Source organism: Falco naumanni, chromosome 3, assembly GCF_017639655.2.
Source record: "Falco naumanni isolate bFalNau1 chromosome 3, bFalNau1.pat, whole genome shotgun sequence".
NCBI classification, from domain to species: domain Eukaryota; kingdom Metazoa; phylum Chordata; class Aves; order Falconiformes; family Falconidae; genus Falco; species Falco naumanni.
The window spans coordinates 121,129,227-121,157,108 of record NC_054056.1 but is presented as its reverse complement, the minus strand read 5'-3'; the positions used below and the strand labels follow the sequence as shown (position 1 = coordinate 121,157,108).

At 40.5% G+C, this 27,882-nt stretch overlaps 1 protein-coding gene across 1 annotated transcript in view; it reads left to right on the top strand.

The window, feature by feature from the left end:
• TG (thyroglobulin) overlaps nt 1–27,882 on the top strand; it is a 164,662-nt gene that overhangs the window by 23,836 nt on the left and 112,944 nt on the right. The window contains exons 12-23 of the mRNA XM_040586695.1: nt 182–319; nt 1,476–1,553; nt 2,013–2,125; nt 2,826–2,937; nt 4,413–4,613; nt 8,590–8,799; nt 11,055–11,209; nt 11,741–11,897; nt 15,837–16,061; nt 20,782–20,931; nt 22,515–22,685; nt 26,250–26,372. Of these exons, the coding sequence (XP_040442629.1) occupies nt 182–319; nt 1,476–1,553; nt 2,013–2,125; nt 2,826–2,937; nt 4,413–4,613; nt 8,590–8,799; nt 11,055–11,209; nt 11,741–11,897; nt 15,837–16,061; nt 20,782–20,931; nt 22,515–22,685; nt 26,250–26,372 (1,833 nt within the window). The remainder of the gene's footprint in view (nt 1–181; nt 320–1,475; nt 1,554–2,012; nt 2,126–2,825; nt 2,938–4,412; nt 4,614–8,589; nt 8,800–11,054; nt 11,210–11,740; nt 11,898–15,836; nt 16,062–20,781; nt 20,932–22,514; nt 22,686–26,249; nt 26,373–27,882) is intronic.

Here is a 27,882-nt window from a genome sequence, read left to right as displayed (position 1 = left end):
GTTGTCTTCTATGTATGACATGACACATATATAAGATTTGGACACTTACCAACCTTTACATGCTTGCAACACTTGTTAATTTGCCTATTAAAGTACAGGGACATTCAGGTGTTTGCAAATGTGCATTTAAAATATCTTCTATTGGCCACTAGTAGCCTTTTTTCTTACTTGTCTTTTATAGTCTTGCATTTCTATTGGCGGAGTCACTTTACTGCAAAACATTCCGCTGGGGAAGCAGCACAACTGGGATTTCACCCCTACATCCCACAGTGTGATGGCCTGGGAAACTGGGAGCCAACTCAGTGCTACGAGAGTACAGGTGAGCGGTTGCTAACAAGATACTCTAGGCTGTCTGAACAAAGAAAAGCTAAGCAGAATTCTAATGAAAGGATGGAAGACCTGTATTCTTGTAGCCTAACTGGAGAAAGGTGAAGTGGTCCATGAAATGGGTGGAAAATTGATTGGAGTGAGGGACTCAAGTGGCAGTGCACTGGGGCTCAAATATCAGTTGGTGTTCATTTGCTCACTGCTAGTAGTGTACCTTGGGGGTCAGTTCAGGGGCTGATATTGCTTAATGCCTTCATTAAAGACCAGGACAATGAGATGGAGTGCACTCTCAGCAAGTTAGTGGATGATATCACATTGCCAGGAGTGGATGATACGCGGCAGGATAGGGCTGCGATGGAAGAGTCTCGCTAGAGCTGCCACATTTCTATTCTCACCATTGTTCTCAGGTGTGGTCTACTTATCCCTGGATAGCGGAGTTAACTGTGACTTAGATTTACTGATCACTTTCTATAGTGCTGCTGGGGATTAAAATCTTCCCAATATGCAGCAAAGCATACTGCAGTACAACATTGTTGTGGTTTAACCCCAGGCAGCAACCAAGCACCACGCGGCCTCTTGCTCACTCCCCGCTACCGGGAGGGATGGGGTGGAGAATCGGAAAGGAATGTAAAACTTGAGGATTGAGATAAGAACAATTTAATGATTTAAACAGAATAAAGAGGTAAAACCAACAATAATAACAATAAAAATAGTAACAATTATAATGGAAAGGTGGGGGAAAAGGAAAACAAGTGATGCGCAGTACAAGTGCATAACCACCCGCTGACCGATGCCCAGCCAGTCCCTGAGCAATGATCCCCCTCAGCCAACGCTCCACGTTTATACACCAAGCATGACGTCCCCTGGGATGGAATACCTCTTGGGCTGGTTCAGGGCAGCTGACCTGTCTGTGTCCCTTCCCAGTCTCTTGTGCCCCCCCAGCCCTCTGGCTGGCAGGGCCCAAGGAACTGAAAAGTCCTTGACTTGGTACCCAGCAACAACTAAAAACATCAGTGCGGTTATCAGCATTGTTCTCACATTAGAGCCAAAACACAGCACTGTACTAGCTACTAAGAAGAAAGTTAACTCCATCCCAGCCAAAACCAGTACAAACATCTAAAATTAAGCTGCTTTTCTTCTCTGGCCAGGTCATTGCTGGTGCGTGGATGAGAGAGGACGTTATGTCATGGATTCCTTGGTCTCACGCTCAGCAGAACTTCCCAAATGTCAGTTGGTTTTTCTTCATAAATATTTGTCTTTACCTGTTCTTACAAATTTTAGTATTTATGGAAAATTCTAGTATGATATGCATGAAGCAAGGCTTGTTTCTAACTGTTGCAAGAAAATAAAAAAGAATGTTACGCTTGTTTTGCTAATTCATTTCATTTCACGCTGCATGTGATGTTGGTTTGCATGGTTTGAGAACGGGCCCTTTACTGTTGGTGGCCTTGCTTGATCAGGGAAATTGGACCAGATGTCCAACCAGATGTCTCCAGAAGTCCCTTCCAACCTCAACCATCCTGTGATTCAGTGGTTATCAAACACAGATTGGGAATTCCCTACCTGAGGTTGTAGCAGACCCTAATGAAGATGTGCGAAAGAGCTGGGGATGTATCCCTTTCTCTCTAGCTTAGGGTTGAGAACCTGATTTTATTTAACATGCATACACGTTTTTCCTCTTACAGGCCAGACATCATGTCAGCGATCTCGAACTAATGCCATAATTTCCAGCTGGAGACAGAGCGGTTCAAAGCTGGATGCATCTACAGCTGATCTGTTCATCCCCTACTGCCTTGAGGTGATTAAACGTGACTGAGGGAGGAAGAAACAAAACCTCTGTGGTTTTGCTTACACCATGCCAAAGGCCTGTACAGTTTCAATCTATGCTCCTTAAGCATCCTTTGTGTGTTCCTGTTAACCTGAAAGAAAAGGGTAAGATAAAGCTAATAGCAGGCATTTCCCTGCATAAGGCAGAACATAAATAGATTGGAGATGGAAGACCGAGAATAGGAAGCTCTGTCCCTGCCTACGCTTCCCTGCTACGGGGTGGCTCTGCCTACTCCTTTTGCAGGGCTATGCTTAAAAAGCATAACTTATTTGAATGACTTCTGGGGGACTCTCTCCTCCTGAGCTGTGAGAGAATGTCAAGATGAGAGGGGGTTGTATGTAGGTATCCCAAAATAGGGTCCGTGATGCTCTCAAAACATGGTAGCGAGCAGGATAGAGCCCTGAGATGAGCAAGGAACAGACATTTCAAACCAAGATTATATCAGAACTTCATCTCAATGGACTTTCTTTCTGCCTGTTTCCCTCTAGGTCTGGTCTGTGTATTAAATTAAGTAGACCTTGTTTTAATATTGTGTTTCTTTTCAACATGTTGTATTAATGGGCAAATGTAAATATAATCAAATATTCTTAACCAACTTTGGGGTATGGGTTGTGGTGGGTCTGTATTAATATCTGTTGCTCTGCAGTGAGATGTAACTGATTCTTTGTAGACAGGAGAATACGCCGTGCTACAGAGATCTGACACAGATGTTTGGTGTGTAGATCCTGTTTCAGGAGAAGCATTTCAGCGTGGCAGCAAGGATTTGGATGGCAATCCTGAGTGTGAGTAATGCTTTACCCACAGCCTGTGACACTAGTGGCAGTGCCTTGTGGCATATGTACTTTCCTTCTCGGAATGATGCCCATGAAACATGGGGGCCTTATTCATTTCTCAGTGACGTGGTACATGCAAGCACATCAAGATTGAAAGAGTATCTGAAAAGTGTTATCTTTTACTTTCACAACACCAGAAATAAACCAGTTGAGACAAACTGATGAACAGGCTTCTATGCATTTTTTACCTTCCATTTCTTGCCACCATAGAAAATTCTTTGAGCACATGGATGAATTTTCTAAGGCAGTGAATACTGAACTGTGGGAACTGGGCCACATGTAGTCAGTGAATTCATTTTACATGGTCCGCAACAGCTCCATGTAATGCAATTAGACCTATAATACCTTTTTATTGTCTTCAAATAAAGACAGAGAACTGTTGAAGTCTCATAAGAGATGGTTGATTGAAAAAGTTGAGGAATCCCTGCTTGCAGAATTGAGATGCAGTGCAGTGGCTCTGCTGTTCCGAACAGTACGGCAGCCCCAAAGCCCTCAGTCCTGCTGCGCTTCTTTCTTCAGTTCTTTTGCTAGTGATTTTCTGCTTGTCATCTGCCGTAGAAAATTTGGGAGAATAATCTGCTGGCTTCAGGCAAGCCTACTCCTGGAACCATCTGTAACAGAGCAGAAAACTTCTCAGGAGAGGATAGTGAGTTAGACAGTACTTTCATCTGACCCAGCAAGCCTGCTTTCTTCTACTTGTATATGGGCTAACGATTACAGTCCACGAGGATGTGCACCAGGCCTGATGAAGGATAAATAACTGCACGTTCACTGAGGAATTAGTTGTAGTTGTTCATTATACAGGTTTACAAGCTTACTCTGACACTTGCAGTTCAACAAAATTAGTAAGAACCAGCTTTGTCTCGAGTTTGGGTTGAGCGTTTTGGATCTCTTTGTCAGCGGGTGGTTCTGCCCACTCACATCCCTGTTTCGTTCGTTTGTGGGAGACCATAACTGTTGCTGTTTTGTGACTGGGTTTTTTTCCCAGTTTTGAATGTAGAGAACTGGGGCATTTAAAGTATTTTAAAATGTAAATAATCATATTATTACATTTTAAATTACCTTGATAAAAAATTCTTACTAAAATGATTAATTTGATTTAAAAATAATTTAAATATCTGCATCTAAATGATACACTATCACATTTATAGCAAAAAAAAAGATGTAAATGCAAAATACATGTCAGTATTTCTTCAACTATTTTCTTGATGCAAACCCATAGAACTTGCACTTTAATCTTTAGAAAACATGTGAGGTTTGTAGTGGAAATAAATTCCCCATTTTTATAATGGTTCAATTTATTTATGCCTTCATGATCACTCATCTTTCTTCCAATAAACAGGCCAAAAGCACAGCTGTTAAAGTCTTTAGGACAGTTTGTTGTCTTTTGTTCTGTATCTTGCAATGATTTTCTCTCTTTAAAGGTCCTAGTTTCTGTAACATGCTGAGGTCTAAAACTGGTCTGCGAGAAGCTGGCAAAGGCTACATCCCACAGTGTGAAGGGGACAACGGGGCTTTCTCACCTGTGCAGTGCAGCCAGGACCAAGAGAGCTGCTGGTGCGTCTTTGATAATGGAGAAGAAGTGCCAGGGACACGAGTAAGCGGACGAAGACCTGCATGTACAAGTAAGTTCCTGCTTGGGGCGCCTTGCTTCTGAGCAAATCCAGGTCTGGAACTTGACCCAGTTCCTACATTTTTCCAGTATTTAGTTGTGTTTAATCTTCTTTGTTCAGACCGTTATAGAGACTTTTGCTCAAGCAGTGTGCTTATCTTTGTGTTATGGCAGATTTCAGACCTACCTGGGCACGATGTCCAGTTATCTTCAAGTACTTTGTCAGGGAGAAGGAATGGAATGGATCTTTGATTTCTCCTTATTCATAAAATTGGTTAAACCAAAGCGGTTGAGCTATAAAACTTAACAGAAGTCCATCTGAACAGCTTGCTGCAAACTTGAACATGTTCCAATCTGAGCTGGCTCTGGGATTAAAAGCCATTCAGCTGACTAAAAAAAAAATGTGAAAAATGTATGCTTCTGCCATTCCTACTCTTGGCTTGTGACTAGAGTTGTGAAAAGGATGTGCCAAAGCACTACATATTCACAGAGTATTTCTTGCATGACCAGGGCTGCAAAGCACTGGAATTCACTCATGGTTTCCAGTGAGATGTCCAAATGGGAGAAATTTGGATAAACTTAATTTGTAATGGCCTTTATACATCTTCCCATCACTGAAGTGAAGCAAAACAAATTAAAGTTGCTACAAGGCCATGCTCCAAAATGTAATGGTTAGTGGAAACTAGAGATTTAAAAAGAAAACCGTCAACTAATGCCTGCAGGACAGTGCTGTTTCCATGGTTCTTTTGTGGTTTTTTTTTTTATTTATTTTTATTTTTATTTTTTATTTGAGAGTTGTTGATAGATTTAGGAAAATGAGAACACATGATAAGAAATTGCTTCAGTTTCCTTTTGTGAATCTGCTATATAAAGAGCAATACATGCTCACCAACCAAATACCTGGTTGTGTCAGCCCAACTGGCTGTAAGGCATTTTAATCAACTAGATAACACCTCAGACAACTTGGAAACCTTTGAGCTGTCTTGTACCAATGAGAGCTGTGTGGATAGAGTTTTCTGAGACGCCACAAGGAAACCCCCCGGCGTTGTATCTGCCCCATGCATTGTGATGTGTGGAGATGTGCAACCGAGCTCTGAAGAGATGAGCTGCAGAGCTAGGGTGGCATAGCCATGTGAGTGTAGCGCTCCAGTACAAGTTTCTAGCTATTCAGGGAAGCAGAACTGGTCAGTCTGAAAAGTACAGTGCTGCTGCCATCCTGCTTTCAAGTTATGGACTCATGTCTCTGTGGGACATAATGATTTTGTTTGGACCAGCTGTAGGAACTCAGAATGACACCCGGCACTCAGCAGCATGGGTTGATATTCCCATAGACTCTGAAGGTGAACAGAGAAAAGTGGAAGCATTTCTAGTATGCCAGGGAAAAGTCAGAATTAGTTGTAAATGTTAAGTTCTTGATATCTCCTTCTCTCCCTGAAAGCTCATTTTCTAGATTTCCCGTGAAATTCCACAGGAATTTATGGAGTATATTCTAAGGGTGTGTGTGTGTGTGTAGGTGTACCCCAAGATACACCTTTAAGATTATTTTACATTTCGGGTGCACATCTCATGTTTCATGGGATCCCATAATGCTGTACTTTTGCTAGAGGAAATAGTGACTGAATGATTAATGACCTTTCTTTTTTAAAAGACTGAGCTGAGAGAGAGAGTTGCTTCAAAAATATATTGGCAACCTGATTTACCGAAAGCTATTTGTTACTTTCTGCATAGAAATACCATTGAAATCATCTTGAATTATTTTCCTGGATTTTGAAATAATAATGGAACTTTTTCATGCTAAACAACTTAGTTACGGTGTAAGATTAAAGAAGCAAAAGTTATTTTTCCCCTCAGTCTATCCAGTCTTGTATCTCTAGTCCTGAGAAGTACTAATAATTGTTCAGGAAAAAAGGAAAGGAGGGCTCTCTCACTATCTTGGAGATCTTGTCTATCAGCAAAAGAAGCTGTTGTGGTGGGAAAATACAATAACACTTCTCCTTCAACATCAGAACAGACAGATGTAAACAACAAGTAATAACTTCACAATGCCCAGTGCATGCAATGAGGTTTTCATTAACTTATAATTTCTATTAGAGGTAGAATCCAACTTTTTCTAGTTGACATGCACTGGAGAGATGATGCTAAGTATCCTAGCAGTCTGCACACATATCTCCCATCCTCATGCCCACTTTCCACAGCCCTCAATAAAGGTAAAGGAGAGAAACTCTTCCATAGAAGGCCCTGGAAACAGTAATTTCCTTATGGAAATCTTCAGAAACATATGAAAGAGTGTCAATATTCAGCTGGATTCTGATTCACTCCTACAGGACTGAGAAACTGGGGGAGAAATAGAAGAATGACAGAATGGCGCAGGCTTGATAATGATGGTAAATCCGATGACATCTGTAGAGGGATAAATAAGCAAATTACTGACGGTGAACTGAAAGGTGTGAACCACACCAGGAAACCATCCATCACTTACAGTTTGGCGGCTGGTTATTTCCCTAGTTCACACACCAGCTCTCTTGGAAACATACAGTCTTCGAAGACTGTAGCAGCATACAAGCTGAGAATGGATTAGACTTACTGGATACAGAGATGTGCCAGAGCAATAAAAAAAACCATAGGCTGATTTTTATATACTTTGTATAAAGAGAGATTAATGTAATTTACATGTAATGGTGGGTATAGTTGCCTTGGTCAGGTTAAGTATTACTCTCTGTTTTACAGTGATATGTTTTGGTCCTAAAATCTCAGGAGGTATATTAAAAATGTGTTCACCTTTACTGAACAAAAGACTGGAGACCAAGTCAAAAAGTGAAGAGACAGAATGTAATGGACCCATGTAGAGAGTTATTGCAGAAAAGATGCTATAAAGGAGACTGGAAAAAATGCATCAGGCAATTCAGTGAGACAGATATGAAATCCTTTTATTTTGGCATTGAAATGCTCAAGGTTGGGAAACAAAGGTGTACCGTGCACACTGGATCCAAGATTCATCCTGTGATGCTTTAATCTTTAACTGCAGTGGCTACTAAGTTAAAGGAATTAATCTTCATATTTCCATAAGAAGGGGAGAGAGAGTCTGCTGAGACCTGAACCATCGACAATGTTTGCCTTCCTCCAGTGACTAGAGAGGCTGGGACTGACCTGAGCATTGCTATTTGGAAAATGTTCTACGTTTACACCACTGAAGTGAATTGTACAATATGAGAATATCTTTATATTTATTTATCAGTGAGGAATTGTTTTTTTCTTCTTATGTTTTGTAGCTCTAGAACTCAGAAGTGTTTAATTATTGCTAGCTATACTCAGTAATTAGGTTGGGAGTTGGCTAATATTGAGTGGAGTGAAGCAGTTAGTTTGTCCTGATTGTTAGAAATTGTCATTGTAGTTAGCCTGCTATTCTAGTCTTTTACAGTGGGCTGGCAGGGTTGAAATGACTGCGCTGATACAGAGTGAGTTGAAAGGGTAAACTTTGTGCTCCAACTCCAAGGCTGTATGCTTCTGTTAAGGACCTGCCTGGTCACCAGAGGCATCCTGGTGCTGTTGAAGACACCATAGCCATGAGCTCCTGATCCTAAAGTTTTCAGACTTAACTCCAAAGGGAATTGAGATTTTGGGGTTTTTTTTTGCCCCGCCTATTTCCAGTGGCTATCTTTTGTAAAAATTTGTTCTGCTGATGGTTAGAAACCTCCTCCTCATTTCCTGCTTAAATTTATTCATGACTATTTTAAACTTACCTGTTCTTAGAAACCACACGTGTAGCTTTCTGGACCCAATGCATTACCCATCAAAGTCAATACGTGTCTTTTCCTCAGCTGTAGTAAACTAAACCATGCTGATATCAAAGCAGATCCAAGTTGAGATGAGTGGGAAATGCACAGGGTGCTGTCTAGGTTTTCTCTGTTGATATGAGGGGTTTGCAGAATTTTTACTGGAAGTGCTTCATAGGATGCCACTAACGTATTCCTTTCCTCATGTGCCTAAAGGTCCGCAGTGTGCTCTGCCATTCGGTGCCTCCTCTGTTCTCAACGGAGCTGTATTTTGTGAAAATGTTTCTGGGCAAGCTTCAAGCATTCAGCAGTGCTGGCTGGTGTGTCACCAGGGCTTCCACAGCGCCGTTTCCAGCACATCGTTTCAGTGTGATGTGCAACAGCGTCTATGGGTCTCGGCTGCCCCGCTCTACCACGCCTGCCAGAGTATGTCTGAACTGCTGTGGGTTGGAAAGGGTGCAGAGCAGTGTCACTAAGTGTACAAAAATCTGCTTTCATCACGAAGCTACTGTGTGAATCACAATAATAGGACACAACAGTTAAATGGGAGTTGCTAAATTAAGGTGCAATAGATTAGTCCTGTCTTCTGCCATCTTAATCTCTGCCTCTTGGCTGGCTCCTATGCCAGAAACAGTCTCGCTTTTCTGTGATAATATAGCTATAAATAGTTATTCAATCTACATGCAGATTTTTCCTTGTTAGTTAACAGATGCTGGCACCATGAAGTGATTCTGATGGAACCACTTAGTCCTGGAAGAACAGATGAGTGCCAGATGTTGAAATCTGGCAGAACTTGATTGTTTATTTGCATAATCAAGTCACTGTTACTCCTGCATCTTTTTGCAGCTGTCTGTTCTTTAGGATTGTTGTAGTCTTTGTTGGCTGATTTGTGGTATTTTTCAAACCATTTTTCTTTCAGGAAAAAAATGGTACTTTAAATCATGGAAGAATCAGTTCTCTATTCAGAGCTCATGTAATTGGCTATTAATGTTGGCCTGAAAAGGTATTATTTCAGGTAGAGAGATATTCTGATCAAAATGGCAATTTGTAGCAGAGCTGAACTTCGAGAAATGTGGTTCTTGATGCCAAATTTGCAGCTACTCTTCATCTCCAGAATAGGTTAAACCCATTCTGGAACACCCTGCATTGACACATTTCCAGTTGTATCCCAGGTCTTCTATTCCAAATGTAAATTTTTTTTCGAATTTTAAATTTCAGACTGAAACTTTTGTCTGTCTGGAATCATGTTTGCTAGGTTTTTGTAGCATGTTATGAAGTAACTTCCATGTTTGCCTGACGGCAGCTGAGTAACTGCAAGGACAGAGGGGAGTGTGTGGCAATCTCATATAAGCTGCGATTTAATGCAAGCTAAGGATGTCTCCTGGTAATTTGTGTTTGAAATTGAGCATGGTTTTAAGCAGAGAGAAAAAATTTCCAACACATCAGAAGGCAACTGAATAGACTTATAATAATGGTGAATTCACCACGACACTCAGTAATTTGTTCCAGTGTTTAATTACCCACATTCTTAGAAATCTCATTTCCTGTTTTGATGTGTACGCTTGAGACATTGTGGCAAAGTCAGCTCTTAAGGACTCTCTGATAAACCAATCAAGGGCGTTGTGCCTTGTAGGAGGAAGCAGGCTTTTGTGTCCTCTGCTTCCTTCTACCATCCTCCTTGGAACCTCTCTGGGCTTTCTCACGCTTGTTTTGGGGTGAGGGCAGGGGAGTTGTGCTCCATTAGTAACACTTGTGTGTGATGCAGCGAGGGTCTGTAGAGGAGGTGAATGACGGAGAGCTCTGCCACTTGTCCAGGCTGGTGGGATAAGACACAGCTCTGTTTGGAGGTGGCATGACAGCATGACTGTTGGGCTGAACCTGAGATAACAAACCCTCCGTGAAGCCTGTGACCAGCATAACCTACTGGAGACAAGAAATTTGCACCTTTTTTTTTTTTTTCCTGGCTAAAAAGATTTTCATTTTGTGACTGATGAACTCGCACGTTTGTCATAGGTTTGAGTGATGTATGTCACTTTGGTTTGCTACCAAAAAATTGGAAGGCCCTTGTAGATGTCCATGTCAACACCATTATTATGCAATCAAATTTATTCCCTCCTAAACTTTATGCCCAGTTAATTTGACAAGCTAGGTTTCTGAAAGCCCATTTGAATTAGTGTTAATTGCTTTAAGCATTTAATTCCTTTTTTAATAGAGGTCTTTTCATGATTATGTCTAAGAGAAGTGGAGGTCGACAGGTCAATAATTCCTGCCTTCCTGTTTCTTTTCTAAGTATTGGCATTACATCAGCTTTCATCTAGTTCTTTGGAAATTTCTATCTGCTAAGGTTTATACAAATTCATCATTAATGATCCAGATTGTTCCTTATCCTTCTGCAAGTTAGTGGTCCAGGGTGAAATACCTCTTTATTATTATATAATAACTATATCACATGGCCTTTTCCCTAAGGCAGAACATATGTATTTATCAAGCATCTTTCTTGCTGCTTATTGTTTACTACCAACAACTCTACTGCTTTCACCTAGAAGTGGGGAGATGCTATTGATGCAACATCAAAATGTCAAATCAATGTCTTTTTTCAAAGTAATTTTAAAAGTCAGTTTGTACTGTCCTGAGACTACTTTCCTTTCTACTACTAAATTCCCTTTCTTCTTGATTTTTAGAGCTCCAGTTATTTCAGACGGTTCAAGCTCAAACACACTTTCAACTATTACTGCCTCCTGAGAAGTCTTGTAGTTCTGACTACTCTGGATTACTCCAGGCATTCCAGACATTTATTTTAGATGAGTTGAAGGCTCGTGGTTTATGTCACCTCCAGGTAATTTCAATTCCTTATTCTCTGTTGTTAGTGGGGTTTTTTCTTTTTTTTTTTCTTTTTTTTTTTTTTTTTTTGTGGTTTTGTTTATTTGTTTGTTTTAGTGGTTAAGGTTTTTTGTATTTAAAAAAAGATAAAGAAAAAGGTAAGACACAAAGTAGAACTTTGAGAGAGATGGAAGAGCAAAACGTGCCATAAAACCTGTTGGGATTGGCAGCACTCTTATATGGATGATTGTGAAAATAGGATGTTTAGTCTCACTGACCCCACATTGGCAGGTCGGCTTAATGTAGCCATAGAAGTCATATCACATCCAATATCTATTAAAAATATGTTTTGATAGAAGCAATCATTTTGACTAATTCTTACAGTGAGTAAATGACCTGCTAAAATTACCTTTTCCTAGTTCTGTTTTTACAGGTTCTTTTGAAAATGTTGTTTTTGTGCATAGTGCAGTGAAAAAAATAGGAAAAGGCAAGAACTAGAAGGCTCTCCTGTTGACTAACCATGGTTTTATTTAATTTTGAATTTGAGGTGAATGCATTTGGAAATACTGGCTCGGTTTCTGTCTGTGATGATTCCACTGTCTATGTTGAATGCCTGAGCATGGACCGCCTGGGGGTGAACATCACATGGAGGACTCAGCTGGAAAACATCCCAGCAGCTTCTCTCCCTGACTTACATGATATTGGTAAAGTTTTTTTTTTTCTCTGATGTTTCTGTGAATTAAACCTGTTTTGCTTTTAATTGTTTTCTTTCCCTGTGTCTGCTCTCACAAGGCACTAACAAGGTATTACAAATGCTCACTGAAATAGCCTTTGTGACACTGGAGTTGTGGTTTTGGGCTTTTGGTGTTTACTTCTCTTTCCAGGCTGTGATTCCAGGACCTGCTCAATGGTGGAAAATATTGTGTTCCTTGCTGGGTTGGGCTTGAAGAAACCTAATTCACACATTGCCAAAAATATAACTAATTTCTCCCAAGTTTGGTTTTTTTCCCCCCTTTTTTTTTCCTTTTCTCCCTTTGACGCTAAAGAAGGACCCCTCAGACATCCTAGAACAATTATGCAGAGACCACTGACTGGCGGACCTTTGCTGTGGTTTCCAAGCGAGTTAGGAATGGTGTAAGGAACTTCTTTCAAAGCAGTCAGTGTTCCTGTTTAAAATAAAAGCTGTAAAAGACATATCCCAAGTTCAAATGCCCTCTGTGCCACCTTTTCTCCAGTTTTACTATTTTAAAATGGTGTCCCCAGCATGTGTCCTTCCTTCTAAGTTTGGGACTTGGAGACATGTGCCCTACAGCAGTTTTTGTCTGATCAGAACTGAATTCAAAAGCCTTCAGGATGCAGGCAGTGGCTGCAGTGGTGGTGTGGTTCCTGGCTTTACGGTCTATTTACGTTTACATCCATTCAGTTGCTCCAGATTATAAGGGAAACATGAATATTTAAGCAGTTTGAGGAAGGCGGATCAAAGTATAAGTGTGTTTGGTTTTATATTAAACTTTACTTTTGAAAGTGTTCCACTGTGTGTTACATTTTTGACCCTCTCCACACTATAATTTCCCTGTATTACTAACATTGCTTTTCAGGGAATGGCTGGTTTCACAAAAGGCAGAGCAGAACCTGCTTCTGTAAACACTTGGCACCATCAACTTCCATTACCCAGCTTTGGATTTTTCTGTTTGAGGTGTTTTCTAGTGTATTTACACAGAGTGAGAAAATTGGATCTCTGATTTGAAAGTCTACATTACTAAAATAACTTTGTTCTCCTATCTTCTTTAGGGATAAATAAGAAGTCTTGCAGGTTTGGTTTTTTTCCCCTTCTATGAAGTATCTGAAAAAAATTGCTAAACAGAAGAGCTGTGTGCTCTCCCAAAGGAAAGCCTCAAATCTAAATCACTCGTGAATACTTTGCTACTTTTTTTTTCTTGCAGATATTTTTATGTACTAAATCTGAGGCTGTGCAAATCCCTTCCTGAAGGATCTTATGCCATTTGGCTTAGTAGCTTAGATAGAACTCAGCTTTAAAATATTGAGGAATGCTTGCAGCAATTTTTCTCTTTTCTGTTCAACAGACAATATACTATGGCTAGTAAAAATGAGCTTTTGGTGGATGAATGTATAGTAAACAGTCCCCATCAGTAAAGTCTGGAGGAGATCAATCCCTGCCCTATACAATCGATATTTTAAGCTGTGTCTTTGTGCTCTGTATTTTCCTTAAAGAAAATTAAGAATAAAAGAAAGAACGACTTTACTAATTTTTTATTTCTCTTTCTCTCACTTTCTTATTTGGCCAGTATAAACTCTAGGTAACAGTATGATCCCTTTTCCTGTTGAAGTTAACGTTTCATTCAACAGAAGCAAACCTTAAATCAGATTTCTTCCTACTGCACAGCACAAGATGCAACAATTTGCAGGATATTTCTGTATGTGAAAAGATGTATTGTCCCGCAAGAAGTCTAAATCCCTAAAGTTACACCAGGCCCTGGAGAAATACTTAGTAAGAACTTGTAGTAAATCTAACAATGTCTAAGATGTGTAGTAGCTTGAATTGCCAAAACTGTGCAGCAAATCCAGGGAAGGACTACTGATTCTGCCATGATTTAGGGCATGCTGAAGGTGCCCCCAGGAGGTTCACGTTGGACCAGAAGCTAGGTCCTATGTAAGCAGGGGAGTGTGCCCCAAGCTGGCCAGCCATGCTGGAAGGGCTGAACCGAGGCAGCTCGTGTAAGATGTATCCAGTGAGTCTGTGGCTGGCATGTCCATCAGGCGCTGAATTGTCCTCTGTTGAGTTGTTCCAGAATGTACCTGTCTACTTGCAATGCATGAACATGTATACTACAGTTAAAGACTTGTTTATATACTCTGACTGTAAAGGATATTATATATGCAGTGTGGTCATAAGCAGGGTCACTTTTAGTGATAGTGATAGTGTTAAGAACTTTTCAACACAGTGAAACGTTTAGGACTAAAGGACATTTAACAGACTGAAGTTGGTTCTTACTGTTTTGGTTGTTTGCTTCATTTCTGTCCTTTCTGACATATTTTGCTGTCATTTTAAGGTTATTTTTAATTCTGCTATGACTGGTCACTAGACAATTTGGAAGGATATTTGCTTGAATAAAAGGCTAATCTGCTTATTCCTGCTTTCACTTCTGAGATAATTTCTGGCAAAACATTTGCAGTGTTGTTGGTTATGTTTGGTGATCTCCAGTTACTCCCTCATGAGCTAAGTTTCATTTTTGCCTGGGGTTGAACAAAAACTGAGGGCCATTTTGCTGATTATAGTATGTATTAGTGCAGCAGAATGATAGGTTGCTCAAAGCTAGAGGAATCAGAGCATTGAGAATACAAGGACACAGCTGTCAGCTTTAATGTGAGGTCTGTTTGCTTTAGCCCATAAGCGTAAAAACCTCGTGTCCCTCCTCTGCAATGGGAAAACAACATCTACATGACAGCAGCCAGCTATGGACCAACATTGAGGAAAAGAGGGCACTTACGCTTTCACTATTAAAGGTCTAGGATCATTTTTCAGAAAAGCATTGTACGTCTGCAGTCCGTTTAGCATGGGCAGGAGCGCAGCACTGCGTCACTGGAGCCTCGTACTGGGCTGTGAAATTCTCTCCCTGCACAACTGAAAAGCCACCTGTGGACTACAGTCCACACTGGGAAACTCACCATGTAAGAAGGCAGCAGTACCTTCAGCTATTTGACTTGGGCACATCAATCACAAAATAATAAACTGTATAATGTGTGAGCTGCAACATTCCTCACGTTCTCTTCATCTATATAACATCCTCCCTGTGAAAATTCAGTGTCCAAGGTCTTTAGTGTAGTCACAAAACTCAAAGTACATAGGGTGCAGGATTTCCCATTTGCTGGGTTACTGGGCTGCCCATCACCTGTAGCTACAGGAGGTCCTTGTCTTGCAAATTTGCACCAGTAAACCACCTCAGCATTTCATTCAATGTCATAAACCCTGCAAGGATAAACAGCAAGTGATAGCAACCAACATCTGCTGGGAGCACTGTTCTTGTAGTACTTCTGGTCCAGCCAAACTGGAGAATCTGCTCTTGATCTAATGCTGAAAATTGTCCTTGTACAAGCCATCAAAAGGGAAACCATCTGGGCAACTTAGAATATGGAGAGTAGGAAAGGTACTCACTGTTTCCAGCTTTAAACACCAGCTTCAGCAATTGTGAAGAGCATGTCTGTTGCATGGGTGGTTATGTTGAATATCAGTGGTGTGATGGAAGGTGATTATTAGTCTGTTACTGATGCCAGCCTTCAAAAACAAACCAACCAAATGTTGAAAAAGAAGCAAATGATACCTATTAAAAAAACACCCAGTAATAAATTAAATCTGAATGTCAGATAATCCTGGTTTTCATCTGCTGTATTTTTGTAACTCAGAAATCAAGTTTTGTTCTTTAGCATCCTCTACATATATTGAGATTAGGACTTGAATCTAATAGGCAGTGTACAGATTCATTCTTGTCTGCTGTTTGCTAACATGCTTGTATTTCTGTATCTGCCTGTGGTTTTAACTTAAAGTTCATCAGTTTCTGTGAGATTCTCCGTTCCCATATGGGAAACCTCTTTCATGCTATTTTGTCGTATTTTTCCCCTGTTAGAAAACGCATTTGTTGGAGAAAATCTCATCGGAGCATTTATAAAAGAGATTAAGGATGGTGGTTTTCTGTTGCATTTGGACTCCAAGCAATTCCTAGCAGATTCTTCCATTGATTTTCCCCGTGATGAAGAGTTTGATCTGTCTCCAAGTGTGCAGCTAGGATGTAGAAGCGGGTTTCAAAGAACTTCATCTCCTGGGAAAGCAGTCCCAAATTCACAAGGATGTGGTATGTCTCAGTTTAACTTTCCCTCCTTTGATGTCATTAGGAATCACTATAAAGCTAAAGTTAGAAAATCACCAGTAAACTTGTGTTTATGGTTAATATGTGAAAGGCATGAAGCACCATCGTGAATGATAATAAATCTGAGGAGAAAAGGGAATTAGTGCTTTGCTTACCGTTCGGTCCTTGTATTGAACCAGTGATTTGGAAATAGGCATCATGGCACTGGCATTGTATAGAAGGTTTTGCAAACATTGTTGGGGACATTTTAGATCTCTCTGGTATTAGAAGGTCATGCGCATGTAATGTACGTGAGCCTTAATAAGGTCATGACCTTAAGTTGTAAGTAATGTACATTACATGTACATGATCCTTAATAAGATTTGGCAAAGATATGGGAGCCAGTGCTTCGGATGATGATACATTACCCAGAATAGAAACCTAGATGCAGAAATGGCAAAAGTCCTGAGATAGTGAATTCCTGGGCCAACTCCAGCCAGCTGAGATGGAAGCTTCCTCGGTGTTGGCCAACACCCAGACCTGATTACACTTCTGCCCTCTTTTCATCTTCCTTCCTTCTGCTGAGTCAGCTTCCCTGGAACAGGCTGCCTTTCTGTCAGCGTCCTGCGTAGGCTGCCAGACCTGCCTCTCCGACAGGTCCCCGTGGCTGTGCCCAGCAGTCCTGTGTACCAGGTCATGCTGCCAGCGAGCCTTTGCCTTAAGAGCCCCGCTCTTGTTTCTATCAACATCAGCCCTCCTGCAGTGCAGCCCTGATGGTCTCATCAGCCCGGTTAGCCTCAGTGAGTCTGTGTCTTCCTCATGTCAGTTTGGCATGTGTTCACCGTGTCTATGTCTTTTTTGGGAACGGAGGAGGGATGTACCACTAAGGTCAAGAGTAGTAGCTCTTGGATAAGTTTTCCAATATGGGAAATACGTTCAGATGAGAAAATTTCAACACTGTGCAGCTTAAGTTAGAGAACCTCAGAACAAAGCAAAATACATGGAAACAACTTAGCTCTCTGCTGGATATGGTGGTTCTTATTAAGCTAGGAGAGCTTCTCAATGCCTGGGCAAGAACTTCCAAGTAATCAAGTGATGAATCAGTTCTGCAGTGCTGCAGTTTCTAACTTGGACCTTTAAGGGTAAATTGGCTGCAGTTTCAGTTCATCTCCATAGTCTGAAACACTTCAGGTTTTGATTATTTAAATACACCATGCAGAAAAAAGATTAATTCCAACTGAGAATCCAGAGTCTGTAACAACTTGCAGTCACTTATGATGTACTGTTATACTGATTAAAGGTATCATTATTTCTTCAGTAGAGTCCATCACTTGGAGCAGAAGAACTTACAAAGAATTGAATCTTTCTGCCAGATATTTCCCACCAGGGATAAAGGCTTCCAAGAAGCAGTGAATTAATTTGCCTTGTGAGTTAGTTCATACATAATTTGAACCAGGAAACTGTAGAAAAATTCACCCAGTAAACCAGACTTATCATAGAGATGTGGAAAGGAGACGGTTTCTGCTCCAGCTTTTGGCACAGGTTTTGTCTTCTAAGATGTCATGGTATACATGCTGCTGACACTGTTTTGTGTAGTAGGACTGCATATTTTATTCTGAACATGGGATTTAGGAATTCTGTTTCTGGTTCCTCTAATAATAAATAAATATATTTATTTATTTTGCATTATGGATATATTCTGGCCATTTATCCTGTCTGGATCTGCATCTCTAGTAATAATAGGGACTAGTAGTAAGAAGTATCACCTGTGATTACAGAATTCAAACCTGTGTGAGTGTGACAGGGTTTCTTTATTCTCTTCCCTTTCCTGTTCCACCTGGTTGTTGAAATACAAATTGTCTTTTCTGATCCTGATCTTATTGATTTGTTTGCTTTTACTTGACTGTAAGTGACATTTAGCCTTGCTTCAGGAAGCACGGACAGCTCTTAGTAGCAGCAGCTTTCTAGTGTTCTCAAACTCAATATTTTCATTTAGGAACATGCAGCTGACATGAATCTGCCTCTCATCTCATGTATTTTCCTTACAGTCATCTGTTTCTTTAGGTTAGTATGTATTGTACTTTGTTTCATGTTTTCCTGCCTGTAAGATAGGTAACATTATCATATGTTAGTTTTTCTTATGCGACATGTTTTCTTTGTCTCAGTCTTACACTGAGTTACTTTACCCCACAGGTGTTTATAAATATAATTCCTTAAGAGTATGAGGTAACAGTTTTATTTTAGCTAAAATTTAAAGGGACCAAAGACACTTTTTTGCTGAGGTGTGAGTTGAAAAGAAGAGAGTTGGAAACTGTCCTGGAGGCAACTTTGTGAACTCAGCCCTTCTCCCCCCATTTATTTCAGGAGAAAATCTGAAACCTGTTTGTGAGTTATCTTTGTTATAATATAAAGTTTTTATTCTGGTTCCTTTTATTATTTAGAATGCTTAGCAATTCTATCGGAGGTGATTTGAGCAGATCATAACCCAAATCAAATAAAGTGCTAGATTTATAGCTGAACTGGCAGCTCAAGACTTCATTCCTAATAATGTAGGTCAAGAATCAGATATCCCAGTTTTCCAGTATCTCTGGATGGGGGAAAAAGCAGTGCAAGCATTGGGTAATGATCAGTTCTGACAGTTTTTAAGTGTGCTTAGTATAGTGAAAAGAGCTGGTCTAGGGTGAAAAGAGGATATTGTGAGGAGTGCTATCTCTGCTTAGTCACTCCAGCGAGTTGTTCTTTAGCCTGGAATTCGTTACTCAGCACATTGTTCCCCAGGTACACAGGAGCGGAGCCCAAGTCTAGTTATAAGTGTGACCAGGTTAGAAATTTCATGTGCAGGAGCAAGGGATTAAATTTGGGGCTCATTTTTACTTTTGTATTTTTATTTTTTCCTATTTTAGGTATACAGAGTTTGGGCCCAGCACTAACAGTTAGCTCTGAGATTTTGGCTCAGACCTGTTCTTTAGTTTCTTATATTGTTAACATATATGAATGTTAAAGCTTGAAAGGAGTACAATAAGGTGTTTTGTTTAACTCACAGAATGAAACTTCACCTCTGTGTGATTGTGTTGAATGTAACCTATAGCCAAAATGATACATGCCTCCAAGAGTTATAGTCTAGAAAACAAGCATCTCTGCACCAACATTCTTTGCTGTTCTTTGTGCCCTTTTTTAAATTTGCCACAAAAGGCAATTTTACTTGCTTAAAACGTTATAGGAGACACAGATATTACTTTCACGTTATGACTACTACTACAAAACCAGGACAACGCTTTGAAAAGCTTGATTTGTTCCTTTATAATATTTAATTGCTTAATTAGTCTCCCTCATCCTTTGCATTTTGTCTTCAATTTAGGCATGGGTTACTAATTTAATTTTAATTTTCTACTGTTGTTCATTTGCAAGATGAGTGTGATCCTTTTTGCATGTGTTGGAAAATGTCTTTAAAATGTATCAGACACTCTTGCGTATTAAATAACATGCTTGAGCAAGGAGAATTCTGTCTCATCCAGGATTTTTTGGTTCTATAATTGATTTTAGATATGTGTTAGACCTAGAGTAATTGCCTTGATATGTACTTGGGAGGAAAATTTCACTCTCACAGTTTTGTCATCCTATACCTTTCCACTGGAACTTTTCCAGCAGATGAAGGAAGATAGGATCATTTTAATACTGGTTGTCTTTTTAGTCTGTTATAATCTAGGTGCTATAAGTTAAATTAATTTACATTCTAGTGTGTTGGCCAGAACAGCAACTCATCATATGGGTTGTAGCAGGGCTGGCCAATTTTCCATGACTGTTTCTTCCTTATACAAACTTCAGCTGCTGTCAAGACGTAGGGCAAGAACAGAAATGAAGTTTTGCACCTTGTCAAATTCCCAAAATATACATTTGATAGTGTTTTGAAGGAAATCTACATCTGGAAAACAGCTGTGAAATAACAAGTAAAGGTATTGCCCTGCAAATGTGTCTGCAGCTCTTCTGCTTTAAAGTTCATTCGGATGATCTGGAGGGAAAGACAGTATTTCATGACCTCCCAGAAGACAAGGAGTTTTCTTTGTAATGTGCAACCACTCAGCTGGAAATATTACTCCTGATTATTCAGAAAAAGATACATATACAGACTAAGAATATCTTTTTGTTTTGTGTTTGGGTTGTCATGTGCACAACTAGTGACTTTTAATCCAGCCATTACTGTTTAGCTTGGAAGTGCTTAGCAAAAATTTCATTACCAGGAATTCTGAATGAAAGTATTGCCATATGGTGGGTTTCTGTATAATGTTTCTGGAGTTTCTACTCCTAGAAGCCGTCCTGTTTCTGTCCGTAGTGTTAGAAGTTACTCTGTAGCTTGTGTTCCTTTGTTTTCTTTCACAACTTATCTATGAAGTGCATTATCTTATTACAAATGGGTTCGACAAATAGAAATCAAGCCTGGGTTTGGCGTTTCCAGACAGCTTGATGTGCACTTATTCAAGTACATTTTTAGGGTGATCTGAGGAAAAAAAAAAAAGAAGACAAGACAACAGCCTATATTTCAGTCATTTCTGACTTTAATGAGAAAATTACCTTTGTTATACCACTTAAAAATACATATATTAAGAGCTTGAAGCCTATGGCAAGTCTACCAGCATGAGATAGATATATATACTCCCACACATATGTGTTCAAATGCCTGAACTGGTTGGATTCCAGGAGAGTACTAAGGTGATTGTTTTCTTTGCAGTTGTTTGTCCTCCAGGCAGTCATTTCCAGAAGGATGAATGCATTCCCTGCCCTCTTGGCTACTATCAGCATCAGACAGGACGTTCCTCCTGTATCAAGTGTCCTGTGGGCAGAACTACCATCTCCTATGGGGCAATCAGCGCCGATCACTGTAAGTTGAACTCATTTTTTCCCTTATGTTTTGTATTCTGGCATCAAAGAACTGATGGAATTTTTTTCATCTGTAAGTTTAAAAAACCCAAAGCCTCCCTTTGTTTTTTTGTTGCTTTTTTTTTTTTTTTTTATGGATATGATCCTTTCTGCATACACTCAAAGACATTTCATAAAGACAGAACAAACTGTCTGGTGTTTTGACGAAAAATGCATGAGAAATAAGTGGTCTGTCTCATCCAGGATGTTGTGGTTCCTTAAGATGTGTCCTCAGGAATGGTATCTGAGTGTTCAGTATCAGTGAGAAACATAATTCGTTTATTGTCACTTTGATGAACACTAAAGTAGTCTTGCCTTTGTGCATCTCTTTCCCCTGCAAATATAAATACTTCTCAGAAAGCAACTATCGATATGTTCATTAAAGTTATATTCAGTTTAAATGACTTATTTTTGCATGTAGTTTTTTAATAAATTATTTTCTTTAAGTCCAAATTCAGTTTTTGTCTGTAGAATTAGCTCATGGGTAAAAATAAAAGTCACTAGTAAGAACCAGTTTATTGGGAGTATTGGTGAGTATAGGGTTGTCTTTGTTCTGTTTCAACATAATTACTCTCTCAGGTGGGATAAAAAAAACCAAAACAGGTTTATTGTAATGTACCGACATCAATTAGCTTTTGCCTGAAGTTTTCATTCTTCATTTCTATATGTGTTCTGTTGTACATATTGGACTCCTGTGCTAAAAAGTTTGCCTCTTAGTTTTTCTTTACTGCACTTGCAGTTTTCTTTACTGCAAGTGCCTGCAACTAAGCCTGCTCCCTACCTGGTTTCCACCTTACCTGTGTCCTGAGTCTCGGTGCTAGCCCTTTCCAAAAGGCCATGCTAATTGCTTGCTTTCTTTCCCTGCTGCCTCTTCACAAAGTCTGCAGAGTTTGCTGAATTAACGGATGTTACGGCTCTTGTGTTATTCTTCATAGCATTTCACAGATCCGTTGCAGCAGGCACTGTGCAAACCTGTATGAAAGCAGAGTTCCTTGTCTGTACTACTTTGCTTTACACTACTTAGCATAAATGGAGATTTGATCCATGGCAGAGAATCCAGATGTTGGCATATGGAGTGCAGCAACACAACAAAGCAGTGAGACTACCACATTTTAGAGCACGAAACTCCATGCAAATTAGAGATAATTTTCAGTGAAGTTTCTGCCATACTTGGAGCACTTTTGTCCTACAACATTGAAACATTGTCCTGCTGCATTGACAGGACCAGAGGCAGTGGGCACAAACTAACACGCAGGAGCTTCCCTCTGAACATCCAGAAACATCTTTTTCCTGAGGCTGGGCAAGCACTGGCACAGGTTGCCCAGGGAGGTTGCGAAGTCTCTGACCTTGCAGATGTTCAAAGGCTATCTGGACATGGTCCAGGGCAACCAGCTCTAGGTGGCCCTGCCTGAGCAGTGGGGTTTACACTAGATGACCTCCAGAGGTGCCTTCCAACCAGAACCATTTTGTGAAACCCAGTGACAGCATCATCAAACTACTTTTTTTTTCTTTTTTTTTTTTTCTTTTCTTGTTTATTTGTAACAGGTATCACGTACTGTCAGAGCAATGGGCAGGGTCTGGAGTGTGATGAAGATGGCCAGTACAGACCCTCCCAGCAAGACCCTGACACTCAGAAATCCCTCTGCCTTGATAGCTTTGGAGCAGCACTGGCTTGGACTGAAACAGACGATCTCCTTACAGACTACCAGTGCCTAGGTAAGTGTCAGAAGAATATTCTGTGACCCCACGTAAGTGAAACCTCCTGATGAAAAGACACATCACTCCACAGCTTACAGGGATTCACTTTCCCGTAGCTGTGGCCTCTGCCTTAAGCCACATTCCTCCTCAGTTTTGCATGTCTTGACTACACTGGGGAAGTTATTTCCAGTGAGGGAAGAGAGGGAAGCACGTTTCTTACACTTTCAGATGGCTGACAGCTTTTTGATGTATGCTGACATCCTGCTCTCTGCTTGGAAACCTAAAGGAATGATGAGAGGGCTAGTGGGAAAGAAGGAAAATTATGCATTTATTTGTAAAATTATCACTTATCGTCGTGCCCATGTGAAATAGACTGTGTTTGGCAATGACCTCACAGTCGTGGCATAACGTCACCCTCTGGGATCCTGCTGTGTGGTATTGGACTTGGTGAATGTATCCTTGCAAGCTGGGGGAGCTTACTTCTGCTCGAACACAGTTGTGAAATGCGAGTCCTCAAGGATGAATAATTTGAAGGTCATCCATCAAACAGTCCCCCAGCTGCCTGCAGCAAGGTCTAATTACGCTTCTCAGCCTCAAAGCTTTTGCCTTGCCCAAAAACAATTTTCCAGAAGTTTTTATTACTCTTCATATGATTGGTATCAAATTTAATGGACTATTCAGTTTAGAAGCTGGTGTCATGGTGTGCTGTGAATTAGACAATATCTTATGATAAGTGTGATCAGCAGACAGAGTGTGAAATGAAAGCCCGTAGTTGTGGAGAGGTTGCAAAACTGTTTTCAGTTAAAACAGCTACTTTTTTCTCTAAGCATACTCAGAGACTGATCATAACTATGAACACAAGGTGTTAGCATCTCTCGCTCTCGGTCATGGGGCAGTTGGGATGTTTCGTTGGGCAGGAGACCCAAAGCAGCTTACTTCTCCTGTTACTTACCTTGAGCCTTCCTGCCTGAGCAGTTCTGACTCTGTCTAGGATGGAGCAGTTATAAATATCTGTGCTTATGTTTCTCGATCATGCTAGAAAATTTCACTACAAATAAATGTAAGTGTTGACAATTTAGGGTTTAAAAAAAGCAATGAGCGCCCGAAAAGTCAGGTGTGTTTTTTTGTTTTTTTTTTTTTTTTTTTTTTTAAAAAAAAAAAGAGTTCACAGGATAATTTAATTTCCCATTTTTCTTTTAAGGATCATGCTGCATTTTCAGAAAGCATTATATGAAGTGAAACCAATTATGCTTATTGCTACTTTCCACCCTGCCCCTTTTATTTCTCTTCACTGAATTCAGCATGCAACAAGACAGCAGGGTCTGAGGACTGACCTTGCTTTGACAGGAGGCTGGCGACTGGGCAGGGTCAGTAATTATCCCAGCTGGTCTTTGGCTTTTGAGTCTTCAGATGAAAGAAGAATTCCCTTACGTGACTGCACAGTAATAAGCTGTAACAACCCATGCTAGTTCTTATTCTCTCTCTTGTTACATTTTAAGCCACGCTTAACATTTACTGCAACAGCATGCACAGGTTCTATATACACATATATATATATATATATATATAGTAATATGTGAGGTGGAGAATTTCTGCTATGCACTAAGCCTGCGAAAGGGCTGAAAAGTTACATTACTGTTAAGAAGAGGGCAGTGTGAACTAAATGTGCATGAAAATGGGAAGAGGGTAGCATACTTTTCATTGTACTTTCTTTTTGACAAAGTAGCTTTATGAATGCAGTTTTTTAAACTTTATATTAAAAAACACATTTCAAGAATTAAAAAAAAAGGCAGCTTTCCTAGTAGTTTTGCAATGTTTTCAAGTTTAATGTTTCATTACGCTTTCTATTTCTCTGCTTTTCTCCTGTGTTATTGCAGAGAAAATGAAAGAGTGGGATGGAGCCAGAATAGGGAAAAATTAGATGAAAACATTTAAAAAAATGTAAATTTTTATTTCAAATTTTTCATTCAAAATGAGGGCAGCAAGCAATTGCAAAGAGCACAAAAGCCCTGCTTCTTTTCAGTCTTATGAAAAAACATGAATTCTGTTTTTAACCTGGTATCACTGCAAGCTGCAGATGTAGGAGGGATTTGGTTTAGTACAGAATTTAGCTCATGCTTATATTTTGGTGTCCTGTATTTCTAGGAAGGAAAAAACTTCCACTTCTGTTTATACCATCATTCAGCCCTTTCTCCTGCCAAGCTGGAGTGCAAGGATTTTGTTAAGTGTTTGGCTAGCCCTTGTGTTTCTTCTGAGCAGAAATGACCGTTTTATCAAAAGCACCTGCTGACTCAGCCCTGACAACAGTGGACATTTGCTTCTGATTTAGTCTTGACTGTTTTGCTGTAAGAGCACAAATGATTTTTTTTAAGAACTTATCCCTGACTTTTATTTTGTGGTTTATGCAGATGTTTCAGGGAGAGGCCTGGGGTCCTCCTGCACCCATGTGCATGGGGGAGAGGAGGGCTCAGCCTCCAGTTCTTCCATGTGCAGACAGCTCCCACGGGCTGAGACCAGACCAGGGCTCCCGCTTCTTAGCACGTGTAGGTCTAGGCCAGGCATTGGCTGCAACGAGCCAGAGGTTTTGCTGTCTTTTGGGGCATTTAGGTGAGAAGTCTGGTCACCACAAGGGTGATGCTAAGTCATCGTGCTCTTCCCTTCTCCTTGATATGCTGTGCTCACTGAAAGATACTAGTGTATCAACACACGGCCACTGAACAAAACCCCCTTGGTAACTCTTACAGGTTGTAGCAACCCGGGCAGTGTTGTGCTGGTGCCACTGTGTGTCCTTCACCAGACTGTGATCTTCAGGGCACAGCTGGGGTCAAACCTTCTGGAGTTTAAACTGGATTCCTGGTCCTGTTTAGTGACCTTCGGATTTTGCATCTTTAGACCCCATGAGCCCAGTTTGTGAACAGTGCTGCTTATCAGACATCCCTATGCTCAGGTGCCATGGGTCCAGTTCAGAGACACGGGATAAAAGGGTTTGGGATGGAAAGTGACAGTCTGGAGATAAAGGTTGAACGAAGGAGTAAAAATGGAGTGTGTAGGACATGCTACCTCGAACAGATCCTTGAGCCTGAAGTCATGGAGATTAGGCTGTTGTGCTCCTGTAAACAAGTGGTAAGGCTCCTGGATGTCCTTCCTAACCAGCTGCTGTGGGAGCTGCTCTTGTTTCAGTGTCTGTTTTGCAGAAAGCTGGTTCCCCCATTGACTTGATAGTCAGTTCGATGCCATGAACAGGTAACGGGAAGTGGTCAGTCTGCTGCTCGAAGAGAAGTCTCACTGGAATATAAACTCCCAGCCCACTCCTGGCTGTTTTTTAAAGGATCTTATCACACTTTTTTTTTTTTTTGTTCCCAAAACAGAAATTCTACCTTCAGTCCAGCTGTCTTCTGCATTATCTGTGGAGTGATGGTACATCATTTAATGAGCAAGCCTCTTTCCTTACTAAATTCTTCTGATTTTTATTTCTGTCTAAAATCTTTGTCTCTACAGCATGGGAACTGATAATAGTACCCGGTTGCTTTTTGGGTGTGGTTTGGGTTTTTTGTGGTTTGGTTTGTTGTTTTTTTTTTTTAGTGCTCAGAAAATTTGAGAGAGTTTCTGCCTCCAGACTGATTTATGGGTCAGAAGAAGCTCAAATTCTTCAGTCTCAGTCATTTGGGGGAGACCTGCAGAGTCCACCTTTTCAGTGCATTTCAGGTAAGGAAAACTCAGAAAATCTGTAGAGGCAACATTAACCACCATGGAAAATAATAATCTTTTTATATGCTTACAGTGAAGTTCCCACAGGAACTATATGCACCAATGCACTGCAAGATGTTTACAACTTTTGGTGACCTTAGTTCAGGGAAGAGACTAGCTTTTCTTTCCAAAAGGAGTCTTCTGACTTTACATACCACTTCAGACAAGTCATCTGACTTTAAAGCCAGTTGGTATAGTTTGCAATATGGATGAGAGCTGAGATTCAGACCAGGAAACAGTCATCAGACTTTCCAGATGTGCAGACAACAGAAGGATTAGGTGTTCAGGACATATGAACACCAAGTTTTCACCTCTTCCCAAATTACCTGATTGGCACATGAAAGAGGAACAATCATCCTTGCTTACATCAGAAGGATATTATAAGGAGTGCAGAGCTATTCCTCTGCCAAGGCTTACAGTGTATATACTATATTACATCTGGATACGTCATGTTTGCTGGTTTATATTGGTTCAAAGTAATTTAAAACCAAGGAGAATCACTGCGCTGCTTTCAAGGTGCTTTAATCAGTCTCACTTTCTGTCTCCTAATGCTCAGCTGTGAAGAGAGGCAGAGGGGTTACATTCAGAATAAAACCACCCTGGCAGTAATAACACAGGTGGCCTGTTTGTAGGACAGACATCACAGAAGTCTGACAAAGTGAGTGGGTTTGTGTTGCATACCATGGTCTAGCTGGAGCAGTCATCTCATGCTAAGAAGTGAAGGCATGAAGCCTTATATGTGTTACTGGAATGATTTTCCTGCACCAGATCATCCCCTAGCTGTATACTGTAAGTTTTCTTGCACCTTCTTCTGAAAGTGGAGACCTTCAGAAGCAAGACACTGACCTGAGGGCACCGTGGGAACGAACTTAAGGAGGAAAAGATGCTCCTTTGACAAGCAATCTGATTCAGTGCACACAGCCTGCATCTTCATTACAAGTTATGGCAACTGTCAAATGGCAGCACTACTACAAAATATTACTCCTGGGGGGTGTCACTGAAGGCAAAGAGTTAATCTTTCCGTCTCTGCATCGCTACAAAGTCAAGCAGCTTAGCTTACATTTCTGATGTTTTGATCTAAGCTGGTTTGTTTTGTACTACAGACATTTGGAAACAATTTCAGTGCCTGTTCTGGGAGCAGAGCTGTGGGAACAAGTCAGAAGCAAGTGTTTAAGGGCAGAAGGATCTTCAGCTACTCCTAAATCTGGAGGGGGGTGGCTGCTTGCTCCCTTGCACTGGCCAGGTGATTGCTGCAAAGGCAACTGGCATGACTAAAGAATTTGGTGTTTCCCTCCTTCCTATCACCCTGATACTTTTCACAATCCTTTTGCCATGGGGTGACTGTATCAGGCAGGTGGAATGTGCTGGCAAAGTGGTTCATGAGAGTCCTCCCTGACTGCCTCAGATAAAATTATTTAGCAGACACTAAATATTTGGGTGGGTGGTTAGACCTAACTCAGCTGTTTGT